This window comes from Electrona antarctica (genome assembly GCF_951216825.1).
Source record: "Electrona antarctica genome assembly, chromosome: 12".
In the NCBI taxonomy this organism is placed as follows: domain Eukaryota; kingdom Metazoa; phylum Chordata; class Actinopteri; order Myctophiformes; family Myctophidae; genus Electrona; species Electrona antarctica.
In genome coordinates, this window is record NC_136793.1 from 8013341 (window position 1) to 8034239 (window position 20899).

The 20899-nt window shown below is 45.4% G+C and overlaps 1 protein-coding gene across 1 annotated transcript in view; it reads left to right on the forward strand.

Moving 5' to 3' along the window:
- The window catches only part of cemip2 (cell migration inducing hyaluronidase 2), a gene marked incomplete at its 5' end in the record, with an annotated part of 63682 nt that extends 42872 nt beyond the window's left edge, over positions 1–20810 (forward strand). Inside the window, 12 exons of the mRNA XM_079516028.1 lie at positions 2350–2621; positions 4437–4662; positions 4926–4996; positions 12693–12908; positions 13490–13701; positions 14448–14499; positions 15408–15538; positions 15735–15954; positions 17891–17992; positions 18823–18968; positions 19269–19375; positions 20012–20810. Of these exons, the coding sequence (XP_079372154.1) occupies positions 2350–2621; positions 4437–4662; positions 4926–4996; positions 12693–12908; positions 13490–13701; positions 14448–14499; positions 15408–15538; positions 15735–15954; positions 17891–17992; positions 18823–18968; positions 19269–19375; positions 20012–20223 (1967 nt within the window). The 3' untranslated portion in view covers positions 20224–20810. The remainder of the gene's footprint in view (positions 1–2349; positions 2622–4436; positions 4663–4925; positions 4997–12692; positions 12909–13489; positions 13702–14447; positions 14500–15407; positions 15539–15734; positions 15955–17890; positions 17993–18822; positions 18969–19268; positions 19376–20011) is intronic.
- Between the last annotated feature and the right edge of the window lie 89 nt (positions 20811–20899).

Sequence of the window (20899 nt, forward strand, 5' to 3'; positions counted from 1 at the left end):
TGTCTGCTGCACTGCCCCCTGCAGTAAGCCCAGAGCATTGTCTTGTCTCCTGCACTGCCCCCTGCAGTAAGCCCAGAGCATTGTCTTGTCTGCTGCACTGCCCCCTGCAGTAAGCCCAGAGCATTGTCTTGTCTGCTGCACTGCCCCCTGCAGTAAGCCCAGAGCATTGTCTTGTCTCCTGCACTGCCCCCTGCAGTAAGCCCAGAGCATTGTCTTGTCTGCTGCACTGCCCCCTGCAGTAAGCCCAGAGCATTGTCTTGTCTGCTGCACTGCCCCCTGCAGTAAGCCCAGAGCATTGTCTTGTCTGCTGCACTGCCCCCTGCAGTAAGCCCAGAGCATTGTCTTGTCTGCTGCACTGCCCCCTGCAGTAAGCCCAGAGCATTGTCTTGTCTGCTGCACTGCCCCCTGCAGTAAGCCCAGAGCATTGTCTTGTCTGCTGCACTGCCCCCTGGCCTTTCTGTGTTACTCTACACAAGCATAATTCAACAACCCATCATGTACTTACTTCTCCCCGTGGTCTTTACGACATATTGACCAGGCATCTCCAACAAAAACACACTTCACTTCACATTGATGGAATAATACTTACAGATCACACGCACCTGTAGTCCCCAAACGACAGAGCCGTCACACACGCCTAGCAATAGCAAAATTACACCCATTGTGCTGTTTACTTTCTATGTAGTTTACCTTTAAGCCTTGCATGTGTAATGGAGACCAATGTTCCTTTGACTAATTAGTAATTCTCCTCACCTGGGCAGCCTCTCCACTCACCAGGGTAGATAATGAGGTGATTAGTTTGGTCAGAGTCAGTTCAGTTCAAGCCAGCACACTGTCAAGAGCTCACTCACTGCATGTTGAGTTAACCCTTTCTCTCAGGCCTTGGACAGGATAAGTCTGTAAGTTTGTGTTAATTGTTTAACTTTATAGCTCTTAAAACAATATTGTAAGTTTGTTTAATCTTTCTATAATGTTTGTAATTTGATTCTTTGAATAGTAACTTGTGATGCATACAAAAGAAATGGGTTTGGTTTGACACAAATGTCTGTTTTCTATTTTTCTGTATTGCAGTTTTACAATTTATTCACCAGTAAAGAAGTTATACCAAGTCACTGCCTAAGGAACTTTATTGGGAATTATGTTAACTGTCTGCCAAGCCATACACCAACGTATAGTAAGGGCAGAACAGTAAAAAGACTATAAGCTCAGCGGGCTTCGCAGAAAGAAGTGGCTCAACACTGCAGTCCTTTTGCTTCATCATGCCACATTCAAAGGATGGCGAAGAGCTTAAAACCGTCTCGGAAGCCTCAAGCTCGTCTCGTTCATCAATCACTACTGCTGCAGCAAAAGCACGTGCTAAAGCGCAAGGTGCACGTGTCAAGCTCGCCTATGCACACAAGGAAGCAGAAATGATAAAACAACAAGCTGATCTACAAGCTCATCTACTCTTGCTAAAATCAGAGGAAGCTGCAGAAATTGCGTCGGCTGAAGCAGATGCACTAGAATCAGGAGCTATAGAAGAAAGTGAAGGAACACACAGGAGCAAAATCAAAACTAAGTCACTCAGCTCAGCTCAACGCACAAGTGAGTACGTGAAACAACAGTCTGAAATGCTTCAGCAGCAACAGTATGAATCGCTGCAGCAGCAGCAGTATAAAGCACTGGAGCAGCAACATTATATAACGCTGGAGCGACAACAACATGAAGCGCAGCAGCGACAACAACATGAAGCGCAGCAGCGACAACATGACGCGCAGCAGCGACAACAACAGGAAGCGCAGCAGCGACAACAACATGACGCGCAGCAGCGACAACAACATGAAGCGCAGCAGCGACAACAGTATGAAGCGCAGCAGCGACAACAGTATGAAGCGCAGCAGCGACAACAGTATGAAGCGCAGCAGCGACAACAGTATGAAGCACAGCAGCGACAACAGTATGAAGTGCAGCAGCGACAACAGTATGAAGCAGTCTACAGTAAACATTCACACCATGCTGCAAAACTGCCCATACTTACCTCTTCAATGCACCAGCTAACAATAGACAGTGATGAAGAATGTGAGCGACAGCTCACGGAAGAAAGCGACTGTGGCACTGAGTATGTACCTCTCCAATCAAGCAGACCACACTACCAGTCAGCGATGGCTGCTTCTCCACAAAACCATGATATAGGCTCAGCTAGAGACTTATCATTCCACCCGAACAGACAACACTACACTACTCCTCTACAAAGTCAGGCGACAGGCCATGAAAGTGAAACTTACCGAAGGAGGGACACAACACCAAGAGTGACACCGTCCAGGGGAGAAACATTTCATTACCTCCGACCTTCTCACTCACTTCCATTAGGAGACACCTCCTTTGATGCTAGTGGGGCATCAGACCTGGCCAAGTACCTAATACGCAAGGAGATGGTTAGCTCCGGTCTTTTGCAGTTTGATGACAAACCACAAAACTACTGGGCCTGGAAGGCATCTTTCACCAGCTCTACAAGAGAATTGAACCTCACAGAAAGAGAAGAATTGGATTTGCTCTCAAAATGGCTCGGGCCTAAGTCAGCAGAGCATGCTAAGAGGATCAGAGCTGTGTTCGTCCACAATGCGGGAGCAGGCCTAGAGATGGTGTGGCGGAGGCTCGAGGAGTTATTCGGAGCACCTGAAATCATTGAGCATGCTCTGCTTAAAAAACTTGAGGATTTTCCCAAGATGTCAAACAATGATAACGAAAGGCTGAGGGAGTTTGGAGATCTTCTTCTCGAGCTAGAGGCAGCTAAATCGAACGTTCTCTTACCTGGTCTTTATCATCTCGACACAGCCCATGGCATTAGTCCCATCCTAACCAAGCTCCCCTACCGCATCCAAGAGAAATGGGTTACAGCTGGTTCAAGGTACAAGAGTGACAACCGTGTTCCTTACCCACCCTTTTCCTTCTTTGTACACTTCATTTGGAAAGAAGCCAAAATTCGCAATGATCCTAGCTTCGCTTGTGTCACCAGTGCCAGCTCAACAAACCTTAGGACAGAAAGACCGGACCAACAAAGCTATAGAATGCCAGTGTCGGTTAAAAGAACTGAGGTCGCTACAGAACCTGAAGCCAAGAACAGCTCCTCAGAAAAGAAGGAGGAAGATCTGGATAAAACGTGTCCAATACACAATAAGCCTCATCCTCTTCGGAAATGTCGTGGCTTCAGAAACAAACCATTAGAAGAGCGGAAGGCTTATCTAAGAGACCACCACATATGTTACAGATGCTGCGCATCTACCAGACACATGGCAAGGGAGTGTGACAGAGAGGTGCTTCAGTGTAAACAGTGTGGCAGCTCAAGACACCCTACAGTACTTCACCCTGGGCCAGCCCCATTCATAACGGAAAGCTTATCAGCTGAGGAAGATCATTGCGGGGAGAATGAGGAAGACCTCGCCCCATCAGTAACCTCTAAATGTACTGAGATATGTGGCAATGCAGTCAGCCCAAGATCCTGCTCCAAAATGTGCTTAGTCAGAGTCTATCCTGCTGGTCACAGAGAAAAGGCGGTCAAAATGTATGCAGTTCTGGATGAGCAAAGCAACCGTTCCCTGGCCAAAACGGATTTCTTTGACATCTTTGGCATCAAAGCAAGTTCAGCACCTTACACCTTGAAGACATGCTCTGGTGTCATGGACACAACAGGACGACGCGCTTTCAACTTCACTGTGGAGTCGATGGATGGGAAAAGTACTATCTCTCTCCCCTCACTCATAGAGTGTGACATGATGCCTGACGACAGGTCAGAGATCCCATCACCAGAGATTGCTCAGCATTACCCCCATCTTACTTCAGTGGCAGACAAGATCCCAGCAGTCGACCCTAATGCAGCAATTCTTCTCCTTCTCGGCAGAGATGTAATCCAAGTGCATAAGGTCAGGGAACAATACAACGGAGCTGACAATGCGCCCTATGCACAACGTCTCGACCTTGGGTGGGTCATAGTTGGGGAAGTGTGTCTGGGAGGAGCTCATAAGCCAGCCAACATCTCCGTCTTCAGGACCAATGTGCTCCAAAATGGCCGTGAGTCCTTCCTAAGCCCATGCTCTAACACCATCCATGTCAATGAGAAGTTCAGCTGCTCTAGTCCTTGCAACAGTGTGCATTGCTCAAACGAGATGGCTTTCCATTTACAAGAAATGGACATCGGCAGTCATGTGTTCCAAAGAACAGAGAACGATGACAAGCCAGGGTTGTCTCCTGATGATGCAGCCTTCCTACAAATAATGAACAAGGAAATGTTCCAAGATGATTCAAACACATTAGTGGCCCCTCTACCTTTCCGGTCGCCTCGACAACGTCTCCAGAACAATCGAGAGCAGGCAATGAAACGTCTTGCTTCCCTTCGCCGCATGCTGGAGAGAAAAACGGAAATGAAAGATCTCTATGCAAAACAATGGCGTCAAGTACAGGTCCTCTCCGATAGCTTCTGGAAGAGATGGAAGCAGGAATACCTGGCAACTCTACAGCCTAGGAGGAAATGGCAGGCCGAAAAGCCCAACCTGCAAGTTGGAGACGTCGTGCTATTAAAGGACTCTCAGGTGACAAGGAATGAATGGCCCACAGGGCTCATCGTCAAGGCTGTTCCCAGTCACGACAAAAAAGTGAGGAAAGTCGACGTGAAGGTCATCCGACAAGGTACTCCCAAAGTGTACTCTAGACCCGTGTCAGAAGTTGTTCTTCTTCTTCAAAAAGAGACTGTATAGTGGTATAACCAATTATACCATGCGGGGAGTGTGCTGTTTACTTTCTATGTAGTTTACCTTTAAGCCTTGCATGTGTAATGGAGACCAATGTTCCTTTGACTAATTAGTAATTCTCCTCACCTGGGCAGCCTCTCCACTCACCAGGGTAGATAATGAGGTGATTAGTTTGGTCAGAGTCAGTTCAGTTCAAGCCAGCACACTGTCAAGAGCTCACTCACTGCAGGTTGAGTGTTTCCTTTCTCTCAGGCCTTGGACAGGATAAGTCTGTAAGTCTATGTCTGTAAGTTTATGGCTCTTAAAGCAATATGCCTATAAGTTTGTTAATCTTTTCTAAAATGTTTGTAATTTGATTATTTGAGTAGTACAGTGAGTACATGTTCTTTTTGCAACTTGTGATGCATACAAAAGAAATGGTTTGGTTTATGATTCTACACTTTGACACAAATGTCTGTGTTTTCTATTTTCTGTATTGCAGTTTTACAATTTATTCACCAGTAAAGAAGTTAAACCAAGTCACTGCCTAAGGAACTTTATTGGGAATTATGTTAACTGTCTGCCAAGCCATACACCAACGTATAGTAAGGGCAGAACAAGCACACTGTGCCTCAGGTGACCTGATTTGCCGCTCGTCGAGGCTGAATTATGTCCGTTCCTTGGGTTCATTCCGTCAGGTGTCTTTAGTTTTAGCCCCTTTTTTTCCCTACACTAAACGACAACACATGCTCCTGTGGCGGTGTTTTCATATTAGTCTACTTGCCAGCCCATAGAGCCCCATTGTGAACCCGGACATGTTGAGTACACCAAGGTTTTTATGTTAGAAATGTTTCGTATGGGTCTCCAGCATGTAGAAACTGATGTTATAAATGTTTCGTATGGGTCCCCAGCATGTAGAAACTGATGTTATAAATGTTGCGTATGGGTCCCCAGCATGTAGAAACTGATGTTATAAATGTTGCGTATGGGTCCCCAGCATGTAGAAACTGATGTTATAAATGTTTCGTATGGGTCCCCAGCATGTAGAAACTGATGTTATAAATGTTGAGTATGGGTCCCCAGCATGTAGAAACTGATGTTATAAATGTTGAGTATGGGTCCCCAGCATGTGGAAACTGATGTTATAAATGTTGCGTATGGGTCCCCAGCATGTAGAAACTGATGTTATAAATGTTGCGTATGGGTCCCCAGCATGTAGAAACTGATGTTAGAAATGTTGAGTATGGGTCCCCAGCATGTAGAAACTGATGTTATAAATGTTGAGTATGGGTCCCCAGCATGTAGAAACTGATGTTATAAATGTTGCGTATGGGTCCCCAGCATGTAGAAACTGATGTTATAAATGTTGAGTATGGGTCCCCAGCATGTAGAAACTGATGTTATAAATGTTGCGTATGGGTCCCCAGCATGTATAAACTGATGTTATAAATGTTGCGTATGGGTCCCCAGCATGTAGAAACTGATGTTATAAATGTTGCGTATGGGTCCCCAGCATGTAGAAACTGCCGGATGCTAACTTGCATATGTTGAGCAATTTTCATAATTGGCATAATATGTGACCATACCATTAACAACCTATTCAAAATGTCATCATGCTTTATGTAGCATGTGAAAATTCAAATTCAAAATTTCATCATGCTTTATGTAGCATGTATAAAACTAGGGGGATGCTGAATCCATTCCAAGCATTAGTTTTGCCAAAAAAACCCAATGCTTGGAATGGATTCAGCATCATTAAGCCTAGTTTGACACACATACTACATAAAGCATGATGACATTTTTAATATTTGTCTTTCTATAGGTTGTTAATGGTATGGGCACATATATTATGCCAATTATAAAAATTATCATATCATATGATATGATGATATGATCAGTTTCCACATGCTGGGGACCCATACGCAACATTTCTAACATCAGTTTCTACATGCTGTGGACCCATACGCAACATTTCTAACATCAGTTTCTACATGCTGGGGACCCATACGCAACATTTCTAACATCAGTTTCTACATGCTGGGGACCCATACGCAACATTTCAAACATCAGTTTCTACATGCTGGGGACCCATACGCAACATTTCTAACATCAGTTTCTACATGCTGTGGACCCATACGCAACATTTATAACATCAGTTTCTACATGCTGGGGACCCATACGCAACATTTCTAACATCAGTTTCTACATGCTGTGGACCCATACGCAACATTTATAACATCAGTTTCTACATGCTGTGGACCCATACGCAACATTTATAACATCAGTTTCTACATGCTGTGGACCCATACGCAACATTTATAACATCAGTTTCTACATGCTGTGGACCCATACGCAACATTTCTAACATCAGTTTCTACATGCTGTGGACCCATACGCAACATTTCTAACATCAGTTTCTACATGCTGGGGACCCATACGCAACATTTCTAACATCAGTTTCTACATGCTGTGGACCCATACGCAACATTTCTAACATCAGTTTCTACATGCTGGGGACCCATACGCAACATTTCTAACATCAGTTTCTACATGCTGGGGACCCATACGCAACATTTCTAACATCAGTTTCTACATGCTGGGGACCCATACTCAACATTTCTAACATCAGTTTCCACATGCTGGGGACCCATACTCAACATTTATAACATCAGTTTCTACATGCTGGGGACCCATACGCAACATTTCTAACATCAGTTTCTACATGCTGGGGACCCATACGCAACATTTATAACATCAGTTTCTACATGCTGGGGACCCATACGCAACATTTCTAACATCAGTTTCTACATGCTGGGGACCCATACGCAACATTTCTAACATCAGTTTCTACATGCTGGGGACCCATACGCAACATTTATAACATCAGTTTCTACATGCTGGGGACCCATACGCAACATTTCTAACATCAGTTTCCACATGCTGGGGACCCATACGCAACATTTCTAACATCAGTTTCCACATGCTGGGGACCCATACGCAACATTTCTAACATCAGTTTCCACATGCTGGGGACCCATACGCAACATTTCTAACATCAGTTTCCACATGCTGGGGACCCATACGCAACATTTATAACATCAGTTTCTACATGCTGGGGACCCATACGCAACATTTCTAACATCAGTTTCCACATGCTGGGGACCCATACGCAACATTTCTAACATCAGTTTCCACATGCTGGGGACCCATACGCAACATTTATAACATCAGTTTCTACATGCTGGGGACCCATACGCAACATTTCTAACATCAGTTTCCACATGCTGGGGACCCATACGCAACATTTATAACATCAGTTTCTACATGCTGGGGACCCATACGCAACATTTATAACATCAGTTTCTACATGCTGGGGACCCATACTCAACATTTCTAACATCAGTTTCCACATGCTGGGGACCCATACGCAACATTTATAACATCAGTTTCTACATGCTGGGGACCCATACGCAACATTTCTAACATCAGTTTCAACATGCTGGGGACCCATACGCAACATTTATAACATCAGTTTCTACATGCTGGGGACCCATACGCAACATTTCTAACATCAGTTTCTACATGCTGGGGACCCATACTAAACATTTATAACATCAGTTTCTACATGCTGGGGACCCATACTCAACATTTATAACATCAGTTTCTACATGCTGGGGGACCCATACTCAACATTTATAACATCAGTTTCTACATGCTGGGGACCCATACGCAACATTTCTAACATCAGTTTCTACATGCTGGGGACCCATACGCAACATTTCTAACATCAGTTTCTACATGCTGGGGACCCATACTCAACATTTCTAACATCAGTTTCCACATGCTGGGGACCCATACTCAACATTTATAACATCAGTTTCTACATGCTGGGGACCCATACGCAACATTTCTAACATCAGTTTCTACATGCTGGGGACCCATACGCAACATTTATAACATCAGTTTCTACATGCTGGGGACCCATACGCAACATTTCTAACATCAGTTTCTACATGCTGGGGACCCATACGCAACATTTCTAACATCAGTTTCTACATGCTGGGGACCCATACGCAACATTTCTAACATCAGTTTCCACATGCTGGGGACCCATACGCAACATTTCTAACATCAGTTTCCACATGCTGGGGACCCATACGCAACATTTCTAACATCAGTTTCCACATGCTGGGGACCCATACGCAACATTTCTAACATCAGTTTCCACATGCTGGGGACCCATACGCAACATTTCTAACATCAGTTTCTACATGCTGGGGACCCATACGCAACATTTCTAACATCAGTTTCTACATGCTGGGGACCCATACGCAACATTTCTAACATCAGTTTCCACATGCTGGGGACCCATACGCAACATTTATAACATCAGTTTCTACATGCTGGGGACCCATACGCAACATTTCTAACATCAGTTTCCACATGCTGGGGACCCATACGCAACATTTATAACATCAGTTTCTACATGCTGGGGACCCATACGCAACATTTCTAACATCAGTTTCTACATGCTGGGGACCCATACTCAACATTTCTAACATCAGTTTCCACATGCTGGGGACCCATACGCAACATTTATAACATCAGTTTCTACATGCTGGGGACCCATACGCAACATTTCTAACATCAGTTTCTACATGCTGGGGACCCATACGCAACATTTCTAACATCAGTTTCTACATGCTGGGGACCCATACTAAACATTTATAACATCAGTTTCTACATGCTGGGGACCCATACTCAACATTTATAACATCAGTTTCTACATGCTGGGGGACCCATACTCAACATTTATAACATCAGTTTCTACATGCTGGGGACCCATACTCAACATTTATAACATCAGTTTCTACATGCTGGGGACCCATACGCAACATTTCTAACATCAGTTTCTACATGCTGGGGACCCATACTCAACATTTCTAACATCAGTTTCCACATGCTGGGGACCCATACGCAACATTTCTAACATCAGTTTCCACATGCTGGGGGACCCATACGCAACATTTCTAACATCAGTTTCTACATGCTGGGGACCCATACGCAACATTTATAACATCAGTTTCTACATGCTGGGGACCCATACGCAACATTTCTAACATCAGTTTCCACATGCTGGGGACCCATACGCAACATTTCTAACATCAGTTTCCACATGCTGGGGACCCATACGCAACATTTCTAACATCAGTTTCCACATGCTGGGGACCCATACGCAACATTTATAACATCAGTTTCTACATGCTGGGGACCCATACGCAACATTTCTAACATCAGTTTCTACATGCTGGGGACCCATACGCAACATTTCTAACATCAGTTTCCACATGCTGGGGACCCATACGCAACATTTATAACATCAGTTTCTACATGCTGGGGACCCATACGCAACATTTCTAACATCAGTTTCCACATGCTGGGGACCCATACGCAACATTTATAACATCAGTTTCTACATGCTGGGGACCCATACGCAACATTTCTAACATCAGTTTCTACATGCTGGGGACCCATACTCAACATTTCTAACATCAGTTTCCACATGCTGGGGACCCATACGCAACATTTATAACATCAGTTTCTACATGCTGGGGACCCATACGCAACATTTCTAACATCAGTTTCTACATGCTGGGGACCCATACGCAACATTTATAACATCAGTTTCTACATGCTGGGGACCCATACGCAACATTTATAACATCAGTTTCTACATGCTGGGGACCCATACTAAACATTTATAACATCAGTTTCTACATGCTGGGGACCCATACTCAACATTTATAACATCAGTTTCTACATGCTGGGGGACCCATACTCAACATTTATAACATCAGTTTCTACATGCTGGGGACCCATACTCAACATTTATAACATCAGTTTCTACATGCTGGGGACCCATACGCAACATTTCTAACATCAGTTTCTACATGCTGGGGACCCATACTCAACATTTCTAACATCAGTTTCTACATGCTGGGGACCCATACTCAACATTTCTAACATCAGTTTATACATGCTGGGGACCCATACTCAACATTTATAACATCAGTTTCTACATGCTGGGGACCCATACGCAACATTTATAACATCAGTTTCTACATGCTGGGGACCCATACTCAACATTTATAACATCAGTTTCTACATGCTGGGGACCCATACTCAACATTTATAACATCAGTTTCTACATGCTGGGGACCCATACGCAACATTTCTAACATCAGTTTTTACATGCTGGGGACCGATACTCAACATTTCTAACACAGGGCTTAAAGTTCTCAGTCCTGGGGACTGATTTCAGTCCTGAGGATTTCATAGGGGTCATTTAATGAGATCAGTGCAGATTTGCAAAAAAACATTTTCAGTCTTGGGATTTTTTTTTTGCTTTAAGCCCTGCTAACATCTGTTTCTACATGCTGGGGACCCATACTCAACATTTCTAACATCAGTTTCTACATGCTGGGGACCCATACTCAACATTTATAACATCAGTTTCTACATGCTGGGGACCCATACGCAACATTTATAACATCAGTTTCTACATGCTGGGGACCCATACTCAACATTTATAACATCAGTTTCTACATGCTGGGGACCCATACTCAACATTTCTAACATCAGTTCCTACATGCTAGGGACCCATACTCAACATTTATAACATCAGTTTCTGCATGCTGGGGACCCATACTCAACATTTCTAGCATAAAACGTTGGTGTACTCAACATGTCCGGGTTCACATTCTGGCAAGTGGACTATATTGTCAGTATTGGAACAAACAAAGAGGTAGGAGCGCACAGGAGGTGCTGCTTAGGTGCGCACAGGAGTGCTGATTTGCACTCGGGTTGTTAGCAGGTCTACAAGCTCACAACCCCTCCGTCCGTCTGTCTTGTCTATCCTGAGGGTGTGTTTGTGAGACAGTACGCTCCTACTTGTTCCATAATTTGTGTGTGTGTGTGTGTGTGTGTGTGTGTGTGTGTGTGTGTGTGTGTGTGTGTGTGTGTGTGTGTGTGTGTGTGTGTGTGTGTGTGTGTGTGTGTGTGTGTGTGTGTGTGTGTGTGTGTGTGTGTGTGTGTGTGTGTGTGTGTAAATTGTGCATGAGAGACAGACAGCGTGTGAAAGAGAGAGACCCCATGCAGAGTCAAGACAGGCAGCCTTGACAAAAAGTTGTAATCATAGTTCTGCTGCCCTCTAGTGTTGGTAGAAGTAATTTTACAGTCATCAAAAAGCAGTGCTCAAAACTTGCCCGGGACCCAAACTAATGAAAATAGCAGATCTACAAGTGTGCAACACATCACTTTGTGCCACATTGCGAGCTTGTAGATCAGCTATTTTCACTACTTTTTTTTTCTTCTTTAAGATCTTTTTTTTTGGTTGCCGTTTTGCCTTTATTGAGAGCAGAGCAATCTAGTAAGAAAGTGGCGACACTATCCTTGACTCCCATTGTAATAATGGAATGCGGAAGTGCTCATTCTATCTCAATGGGATAGTTCCAATGTTTGGAACTATAGCCCATAGGCACCCCGCTTTGCGGCGAGATCAAAGCGTGTCGCCACTCTCTTACTATTCCACTCGGATTGAGAGATGGACATGTGTAAAGTCGGCTGACAGGAAACGGGGAGAGAGATGGGGGGGGGGGGGGGGGTGACACGCTGCAAAGTCCGTCGGGATCGGGAGTCGAACCCGCGGCACACTGACGGCTACGCCAGCCGGCTTTCACTACCTAATTTAGCCTGTAATGTTTCTTAGATTTGTTTGTTTGTTTGTTTAAAAAGATTATACATTTATTTTACGCTCTCTCTCTCCTCAGGTGGGTCTGCGGGCGTTCTTCGGTCGCCCCGGCCAGTGGTTCTCTTACTAACGTGAACCCTCTCTCTCTCTCTCCCTCTCTCTCTCCCTCTCTCTCTCTCCCCCCCCTCTCTCTCTCTCTCTCTCTCTCTCTCTCTCTCTCCCTCTCTCCTCCCTCTCAGGTGGGTCTGCGGGCGTTCTTCGGTCGCCCCGGCCAGTGGTTCGAGGAGAACGACCTGGACGGCGACAGGACCTCAGTGTTCCACGACGTGGACGGCTCTGTCAGCGGCTACGCAGACACCTACGTGGGCCGCGCAGACAACTTCCTGCTGCAGCACCCCGCCTGCGCAGCCCTGCCGCGCTGGAACGCCGTGGTCTGCAGCGGAGCTTACGCTCAGGTTAGTGATGGTCTGCAGCCCCTCCCCCCCCCCCCCCCCCCCCTCCCGCCTGTGCAGACCCTCAGGTTAGTGATGGTCTGCACCCCCTCCCCCCCCCCCCCCGCCTGCGCAGACCCTCAGGTTAGTGATGGTCTGCAGCCCCCCCCTCCCCCCCCCCCCGCCTGCGCAGACCCTCAGGTTAGTGGTGGTCTGCAGCCACTAACCACTAATACCAGAATACTGATATTTACTTATTGATTTCAGCTAATTACTGGTATTAAAATGTTATTGTCCTTTTTTATGTCCAATGTATTTTACTTTGTAAAGTTGACATAACTATAACTGAAATGCATTTGAAATTGAATAAAAAAAAAAAGGTTATTTTTCTGGATTCCAATTCAAAAATAGCAAAAAACTATTCGAGATTCCAATTCTAAAATGTCAAACTTCAAATATAACAAAAAGAGCTGATCTACAAGTGTCTCTGCATTTGTCTCTCTGTCTTTTCTCTCACACACACACACTGTACTTTCCTCTCTCTCTCTCTCTCTCTCTCTCTCTCTCTCGCTCTCTCTCTCTCTCTCTCTATGTCTCTCTCCCAGGTGTACATCCAGACCCAGGGAGTGTCCAACCTCAGTCTGTCCATCAGTAGAGACGAGTACCCGGCGGCCCCTCTGGTGCTGAGGGGCATCAACCAGCCGGGGGCGCTGTCTCAGCAGTACCAGCCCGTGCTGATGATGAGCAAGAGCTACACGCTGCACTGGAACGGCCCGGCGCCGCGCGAGATCGTCCTGTCGCTCATCAACTTCAACAAGTACGGAGAAACAACGCACAACAGGGTTGTTTTCGTCGACTAAAACTATGACTTCGACTACCTTTTTTCACTGGCGAAAACTAAATAAAAACTAAGCTATGGTGACTAAAACTATGACAAAAAATACTGACAATTTCGTCAACTGATTAAAAACTAGATTAAAATGTTAGGAAGGGACTAGTGGACAAGAGATCCACTATCATTTTACAGTGTCATTTTACACTTGGTTGCATGCTGAAAATAGCCGATCTACAAGCTCACAAAACGTTGCGCTGTGATGCATTGTGAGCTTGTAGATCTGCTATTTTTCAATAGCTAAATCATAACATAATGCTTTAAAACACCAAAAGGCTTGTATGACGTGAACCCCCGGCCAGTTTAGCGACCAGTTTGTTTTTTAAGTTGCTCGATTCAGTATTTTAGACATTGTGATATTAATTTTAGCTGCCCCGCCCCCTTGTCCTATATATACAAACCCATTGTAACTTCAAACTCAGAATCGTATATTTTCAAATATACGTTAGTTAGCAGATCCACAACCGAATCTAGTAGATCAGCTATTTGCACGTTTGGGGGGATTCCTTTTTAATTAAATAAATAGATAAATAAAAATTGTGTGTGTGTGTATGTGTATATATATATATATATATATATATATATATATATACAAAATGTAAGTAACTTGTGACCCATAACATGACCCAAAATCTGTGTCTCTCTCTCTCTCCCTCCCATCCCCCCCTCAGAGATGACTGGGTGCGGGTGGGGCTATGCTACCCGTCAGACACCACCTTCCAGGTACGGATGGAGCTCCACAGCACCTTATGTAGACTTAGATAGCATTTTATACAGACTTATAGCATGTTACGTAGACAGCACTAGAATTGCATTTGATGTAGTCATAGCACTGTATAGTATAGTATAGTATAGTATAGTATAGTATAGTATAGTATAGTATAGTTGCGAACGCAGTGATTGCGAACGCAGTGAGCACTAACTATGAGACCTAGCAGAACATGTCTGTGTGTGTGTGTGTGTGTGTGTGTCTGTCTGTGTGTCCCGCTGTAACACCACCCGCCCGCCACCAGAGGGCGCAGCTGTATCGCACACACACACACACACACACACACACACACACACAAAACTTAACTTAAGAAAAAACTTAAAAAGAAAAAACTTAACTTCAAAAAACGTAACTTCAAAAAAAGAGAACTTCAAAAAAACCTTAAAGTACGTAATTCATTCTAATTGTTGTTATTGCAATTTACGAGCTGCGTTCGCTTCCCGCGTTTGCGCGTCTTACTTGTATAGTATAGTATAGTATAGTATAGTTTAGTATAGTATAGTATAGTTACATGTATATGTATAGTTTCATTATATAGATATTCCACTGTTACGTTCTTAGCTTACGCATGTTTCATGATAACTACTTTTTATGTATGTGATGTATTGCCATGCTTTTTGTTCTTGCTTAATGTAAGTCGCTCTGGATTAAGAGCGTCTGCTAAATGCCTAAATTGTAAATTGACACCCGAGCCCACAACGCTACAGTACAAAACTCCATAACACATAATAAACGTTATTTATTGTATGTATTGAGTGTATTGAGTACCGCGGTATCAATACGCTTTGGGCTTATCGAGCCTGTTATCAATCATAGCAGCCCATGATGTCATTAATAACAAGCTCCGCCCCTATACTTCCAGGTGGTGGCTGACATCAACGACCGGCAGAGCAACAGCTTCGAGGACTACACAGACTACGGCATGCTGTCCAGCCTATCAGAGCTGGAGAAGAGACCCACCGAGAGGAAGTACTACTTTGACCGCTCCGTGGGGTGAGGATAGAGCTCAGTACTGCCCCCTCTGGGCCTGGCATAATTGTTACATTAGTTAGTATAGTATCGCCCCGTCACAATTATTGTCTCCACCAGGCCGAAGGCCAGGCCAGGTCAGGTCAGTGGTCCCCCGAGCCCACTTTGAGAAGCACCAAACTAACACTAACCCCTCCCCTAACCCCTCCCCTCCATCCAGGCTGCTGTGGCTGTTCCTCCGAGCCAGGCACGGGCGCGACGGCAACAGCTACTGCTCCGTGCGTGGCTGTGAGCGCGTGAAGGTGACGGCCAGCACCTCGTCCAGGCAGACCTGTAACTGCACCTCCAGGGCCTACCCAAAGTACAGCCGCGTGCCCACGGCCGCCGTGCCCATGCCCGCGCACAGCGCCCAGCCCTGCCTGGGCTGCGGTGCCAAGCAGGTCAGTGTGGACTTCGTCGACTAAAACTAAGACTAAATATATTGACAATTTCGTCAACAAATAAAAACTAGACTAAAATGTTAGGAAGGGACTAGTGGACAAGAGATCCAGTATAAGGAATTTTACACTTGGTTGCATGCTGAAAATAGCTGCGCCACGTTGTGAGCTTGATCTGCTCTTTTCAGCTAGTGTAAAATCATAAAAGTCATTACGACGGCATCAAGGCCCACCAAAATACATTTTAGTCGACTAAATCAACTGTGGAGCTCCCCAAGCCATCCTTGTCCAATAGGCACGTTAGCAAGAGAGGAGACAGGGCCGTCCTTCTCCCCCGTTGAGATGCATGTTAAATGACAGGGATTTCTCCATATAATTAATCGATCGTTTCAGTAGCAAGAGCTTCAATATGTCTTCTAAATCTAGTCGACCAGGCCTGCAGTAGGCTATGCACTGGACACATGTCTTCTAAATCTAGTCAACCAGGCCTGCAGTAGGCTATGCACTGGACACATGTCTTCTAAATCTAGTCAACCAGGCCTGCAGTATAGGCTATGCACTGGACACACGTCTTCTAAATCTAGTCAACCAGGCCTGCAGTAGGCTATGCACTGGACACATGTCTTCTAAATCTAGTCAACCAGGCCTGCAGTAGGCTATGCACTGGAGTGGACACATGTCTTCTAAATCTAGTCAACCAGGCCTGCAGTAGGCTATGCACTGGACACATGTCTTCTAAATCTAGTCAACCAGGCCTGCAGTAGGCTATGCACTGGACACATGTCTTCTAAATCTAGTCAACCAGGCCTGCAGTAGGCTATGCACTGGACACATGTCTTCTAAATCTAGTCAACCAGGCCTGCAGTAGGCTATGCACTGGACACATGTCTTCTAAATCTAGTCAACCAGGCGTGCAGTAGGCTATGCACTGGACACATATCTTCTAAATCTAGTCAACCAGGCCTGCAGTAGGCTATGCACTGGACACATGTCTTCTAAATCTAGTCAACCAGGCCTGCAGTAGGCTATGCACTGGACACATGTCTTCTAAATCTAGTCAACCAGGCCTGCAGTAGGCTATGCACTGGACACATATCTTCTAAATCTAGTCAACCAGGCCTGCAGTAGGCTATGCACTGGACACATGTCTTCTAAATCTAGTCAACCAGGCCTGCAGTAGGCTATGCACTGGACAAATTGTTTCAATACATTGTTTCAATATATTAGAAATATGAGGAAATGACAGAGGGAGAAACAGTATCCAACATCAACTCTAATGTTGCACGGTAAGACTACGGTCATTAGTATTATTGCCATCACCTGGGTGGGTCAGTCGTGTAACTTTCTTGACGTTAAGCCGTGTATGTGTTCAACAACAAAGCCATGCAAAATAAAATAACACTGACAGCTATGAGGTGGTAATAGCAACAGTTGCTGAACTATTTGGATTGGCATTGATTGGACAATCGCTTTTTGGGGTGGGATTTAACGAAGGGCTAATTGTTACATAATCGCTGCCTAATGGTAATTATTTGAGATGATCACCATTATTTTTGCATAATCGTCATGTTGAAAAATGCCCATAAGTTTTCAAACATTTTGGTCCCTTTCTCTCTCGATCTACAAGCTCAAAAGGCATTGCGATGCGACACATTTTGAGCTTGTAGATTGGCTAGCACTGTGGTACTGGTACGGCAAGTATAACATATGGCTTAAGTTAACTTAATCAAACTAATCCATTTTGACGATTATATAAAGCAATGGCATTATTGATTTTGTATGAAATAATGTGTGTGTGTGTGTGTGTGTGTGTGTGTGTGTGTGTGTGTGTGTGTGTGTGTGTGTGTGTGTGTGTGTGTGTGTGTGTGTGTGTGTGTGTGTGTGTGTGTGTGTGTGTGTGTGTGTGTGTGTGTGTGCTCGTGCGTGCGTGCGTGTGTAGCTGGTGTTCTCCAGTGAACCGTGGATGCTCTACCTCCAGACTCAGATCAAGTCTCTCTCCCCCAAAGAACAACAGAATGGAGAAAACATGTCCTTTATCACTGTGAGTACAGACATCCTCTCTGTCTCTGAGACATGTCCTTTATCACTGTGAGTACAGACATCCTCTCTGTCTCTGAGACATGTCCTTTATCACTGTGAGTACAGACATCCTCTCTGTCTCTGAGACATGTCCTTTATCACTGTGAGTACAGACATCCTCTCTGTCTCTGAGACATGTCCTTTATCACTGTGAGTACAGACATCCTCTCTGTCTCTGAGACATGTCCTTTATCACTGTGAGTACAGACATCCTCTCTGTCTCTGAGACATGTCCTTTATCACTGTGAGTACAGACATCCTCTCTGTCTCTGAGACATGTCCTTTATCACTGTGAGTACAGACATCCTCTCTGTCTCTGAGACATGTCCTTTATCACTGTGAGTACAGACATCCTCTCTGTCTCTGAGACATGTCCTTTATCACTGTGAGTACAGACATCCTCTCTGTCTCTGAGACATGTCCTTTATCACTGTGAGTACAGACATCCTGTCTGTCTCTGTCTCTGCAGATCTACAAGCTCGTAGCACGGCACTGAGTGCTGCGCTACGAGCTTGTAGATCTGATATTTTTGAAAATTTGTGAAAATGTGACGCAAATCTTTGAATATAATATCCTTTCAGAGCCAAAGTTTTTAACTCAAATCTTTGCTTCTGGGAGGGTCCCTGGAACAACATATTTTCAGATGGGGGTCACCGGCCAATTACATATAATCTTGGGGGTCCTTGACATGAAAATGTTTGAGAACCACTTTCATGATTTAGAAGACATTTGTAGAATCGTTCCCAGGTCAAAATGGGTTAACAAAATGTCATTCTTTCCTATACCTGTCAGGTGAACGAGGTGAGCATGTCCTTCTCCCAGGCCGGGTTCTTCCTGGTCACTGTGGACGCCTGCTCAGGGAAAGTGTCCAAGAAAACCTCCTTCCCAAAGCTGGACTCCAGGATGGAGCAATACCTGACCACTGGAATACCTAAGAGGTGACTAACAGTGCGTGTGAGTGTGCATGCACGTGTGCGTGTGTGTTAAAGTTCTCAGCGGGCCTAAAAATTATGGCCCGGCCCGACCCTACCCTAACTGGGTCGGCCCGAGGCTCGGCCCGACCCTAAAAATTACCATAATGTTAAGCCCGAAGCCCGAAAAAAGCCTTATTAAAACAAAGTGTGAAAGTGAGAACGGAGATCAACGGACTTATCGAAATAAAGAGAGGATGAAAGAGAGAGAAGCTTGTTTGATTGTAACGTCCGGTCATGTGACGTGCGTGCTGGTCATGTGATCAGGTCGATAGTGCTGATGGCGACGCGAGGACGTCCGGGCGGCCTGATGGGAGTGGCATCACACCTGGTCTCGTTAGGAACCGCCAAGGCTGCTGATCTGCATACGAAAGGTGAGTGTCTTCCAACTACGTCCATCTGCTTCCATCTCCCAAACTATGGAACCAACTCCAACCAGAGCAGACTCACTCCCAGTCTCCCGTCGTATAGTCTGAAAACTCACCTCTTCAGACTCCACCGTCGCACTTAACACCCCGAACGCCTGGGGTTATTTAATCCATTAAATCAGAGCGCCCAGCGATATATAGCAGCGGAGCACTTTTACCGACGGACCGGATGTTATCCCGGATGTAGCTGGAGCAGCTAAATGTAGCCAAAACACTCTAGAGGCGATCGACAACAACGGGAGGTATGATTAAATCTGCTGCGACTAGCGACGGGCCCGCGGTGGGCCGTCTAACACATGATCTTTGCTTAGAATTGGACGGAATGATTTAGATCAAGAGTTATTAACGTTTTAAGATTTTCGGTCTCGTCGGCTAAACAGGGGGAGGGGCATTTTCGATGACGTCCCACTGTTGCGCAACATCGAATGTTGCGCAACATCGAATGTTGCGCAACAGGCGCTCCCAGCCTGTGGAGCGATGTGATCGGTTTTGATATCAATAATCTCCGTCTTTTGAATCAAATGTACACACACTGTACATCTCTCTCTCTCTCTCTCTCTCTCTCTCTCTCTCTCTCCTCAGATGCCCTGGCGTTCTGGGGCTACCAGGGTGGTGGTGGTCCTCCCCCTCCCTGGGTGTCTCTCCAGGCCGGCCAGGAGGACGTGGTCCTGGGGCAGCAGGAGCGCTACCTGCCCCTGGGCCTGGAGGCGTACGGATGCCCCCCGTCAGGGGCCCAGTCGCGCCGAGACCTGGAGCTGCTCAACAAGGCCTTGAATAATAATGACCCAATGTGAACTACACAACTTATCTACCCTGAACACACACACACACACACACATGCACTCACACACACACACACACACACACACACACACAACCAACCAGCCGATGAATGTGAACTGCTGAACTTGTTTTTCTTTTAATTTATTAACGATCGATGGCAAAGATGTTTACTGATTTGAAGAGGAGACGGGAGTTATTTTATTATGAGTGTAGGGGTGTGTATTGTTGGGATTGTGTGTGTGTGTGTGTGTGTGTGTCTGTGTGTGCGCGCGCACGTGTGCTTGTGCGCGCGTGCGTGCGTGCGTTAAGTACGGCTTGGTGAGGACTCTTGAATCAATGCACTTTTCCTTTTGAAGAAGACACAACTTTTGCCTTATTATATCAGCCAAAGCGACCCAAGCAGAGCCATATACGACAACTTTCATCTCAGACGTCATTTTACAGCCAAGAGACTAAATGACCAAGTGTGTCAACCGTTCCAGAACGGACAGGAACGCACTGGAATCATCCTCTACATGCCGGGATAAACCCATTTCTGGGCGGGAAACCCCCTTTTGGTGTTTCAAGCATTATGTTATGCTTTAGCTATTGAAAACTAGCAGATCTACAAGCTCGTAGCGCGGCACCGAGTGCTACGAGCTTGTAGGTCTGCTAGTTTTTTTTTAATCCTGAAAATGTGTTGCAAAT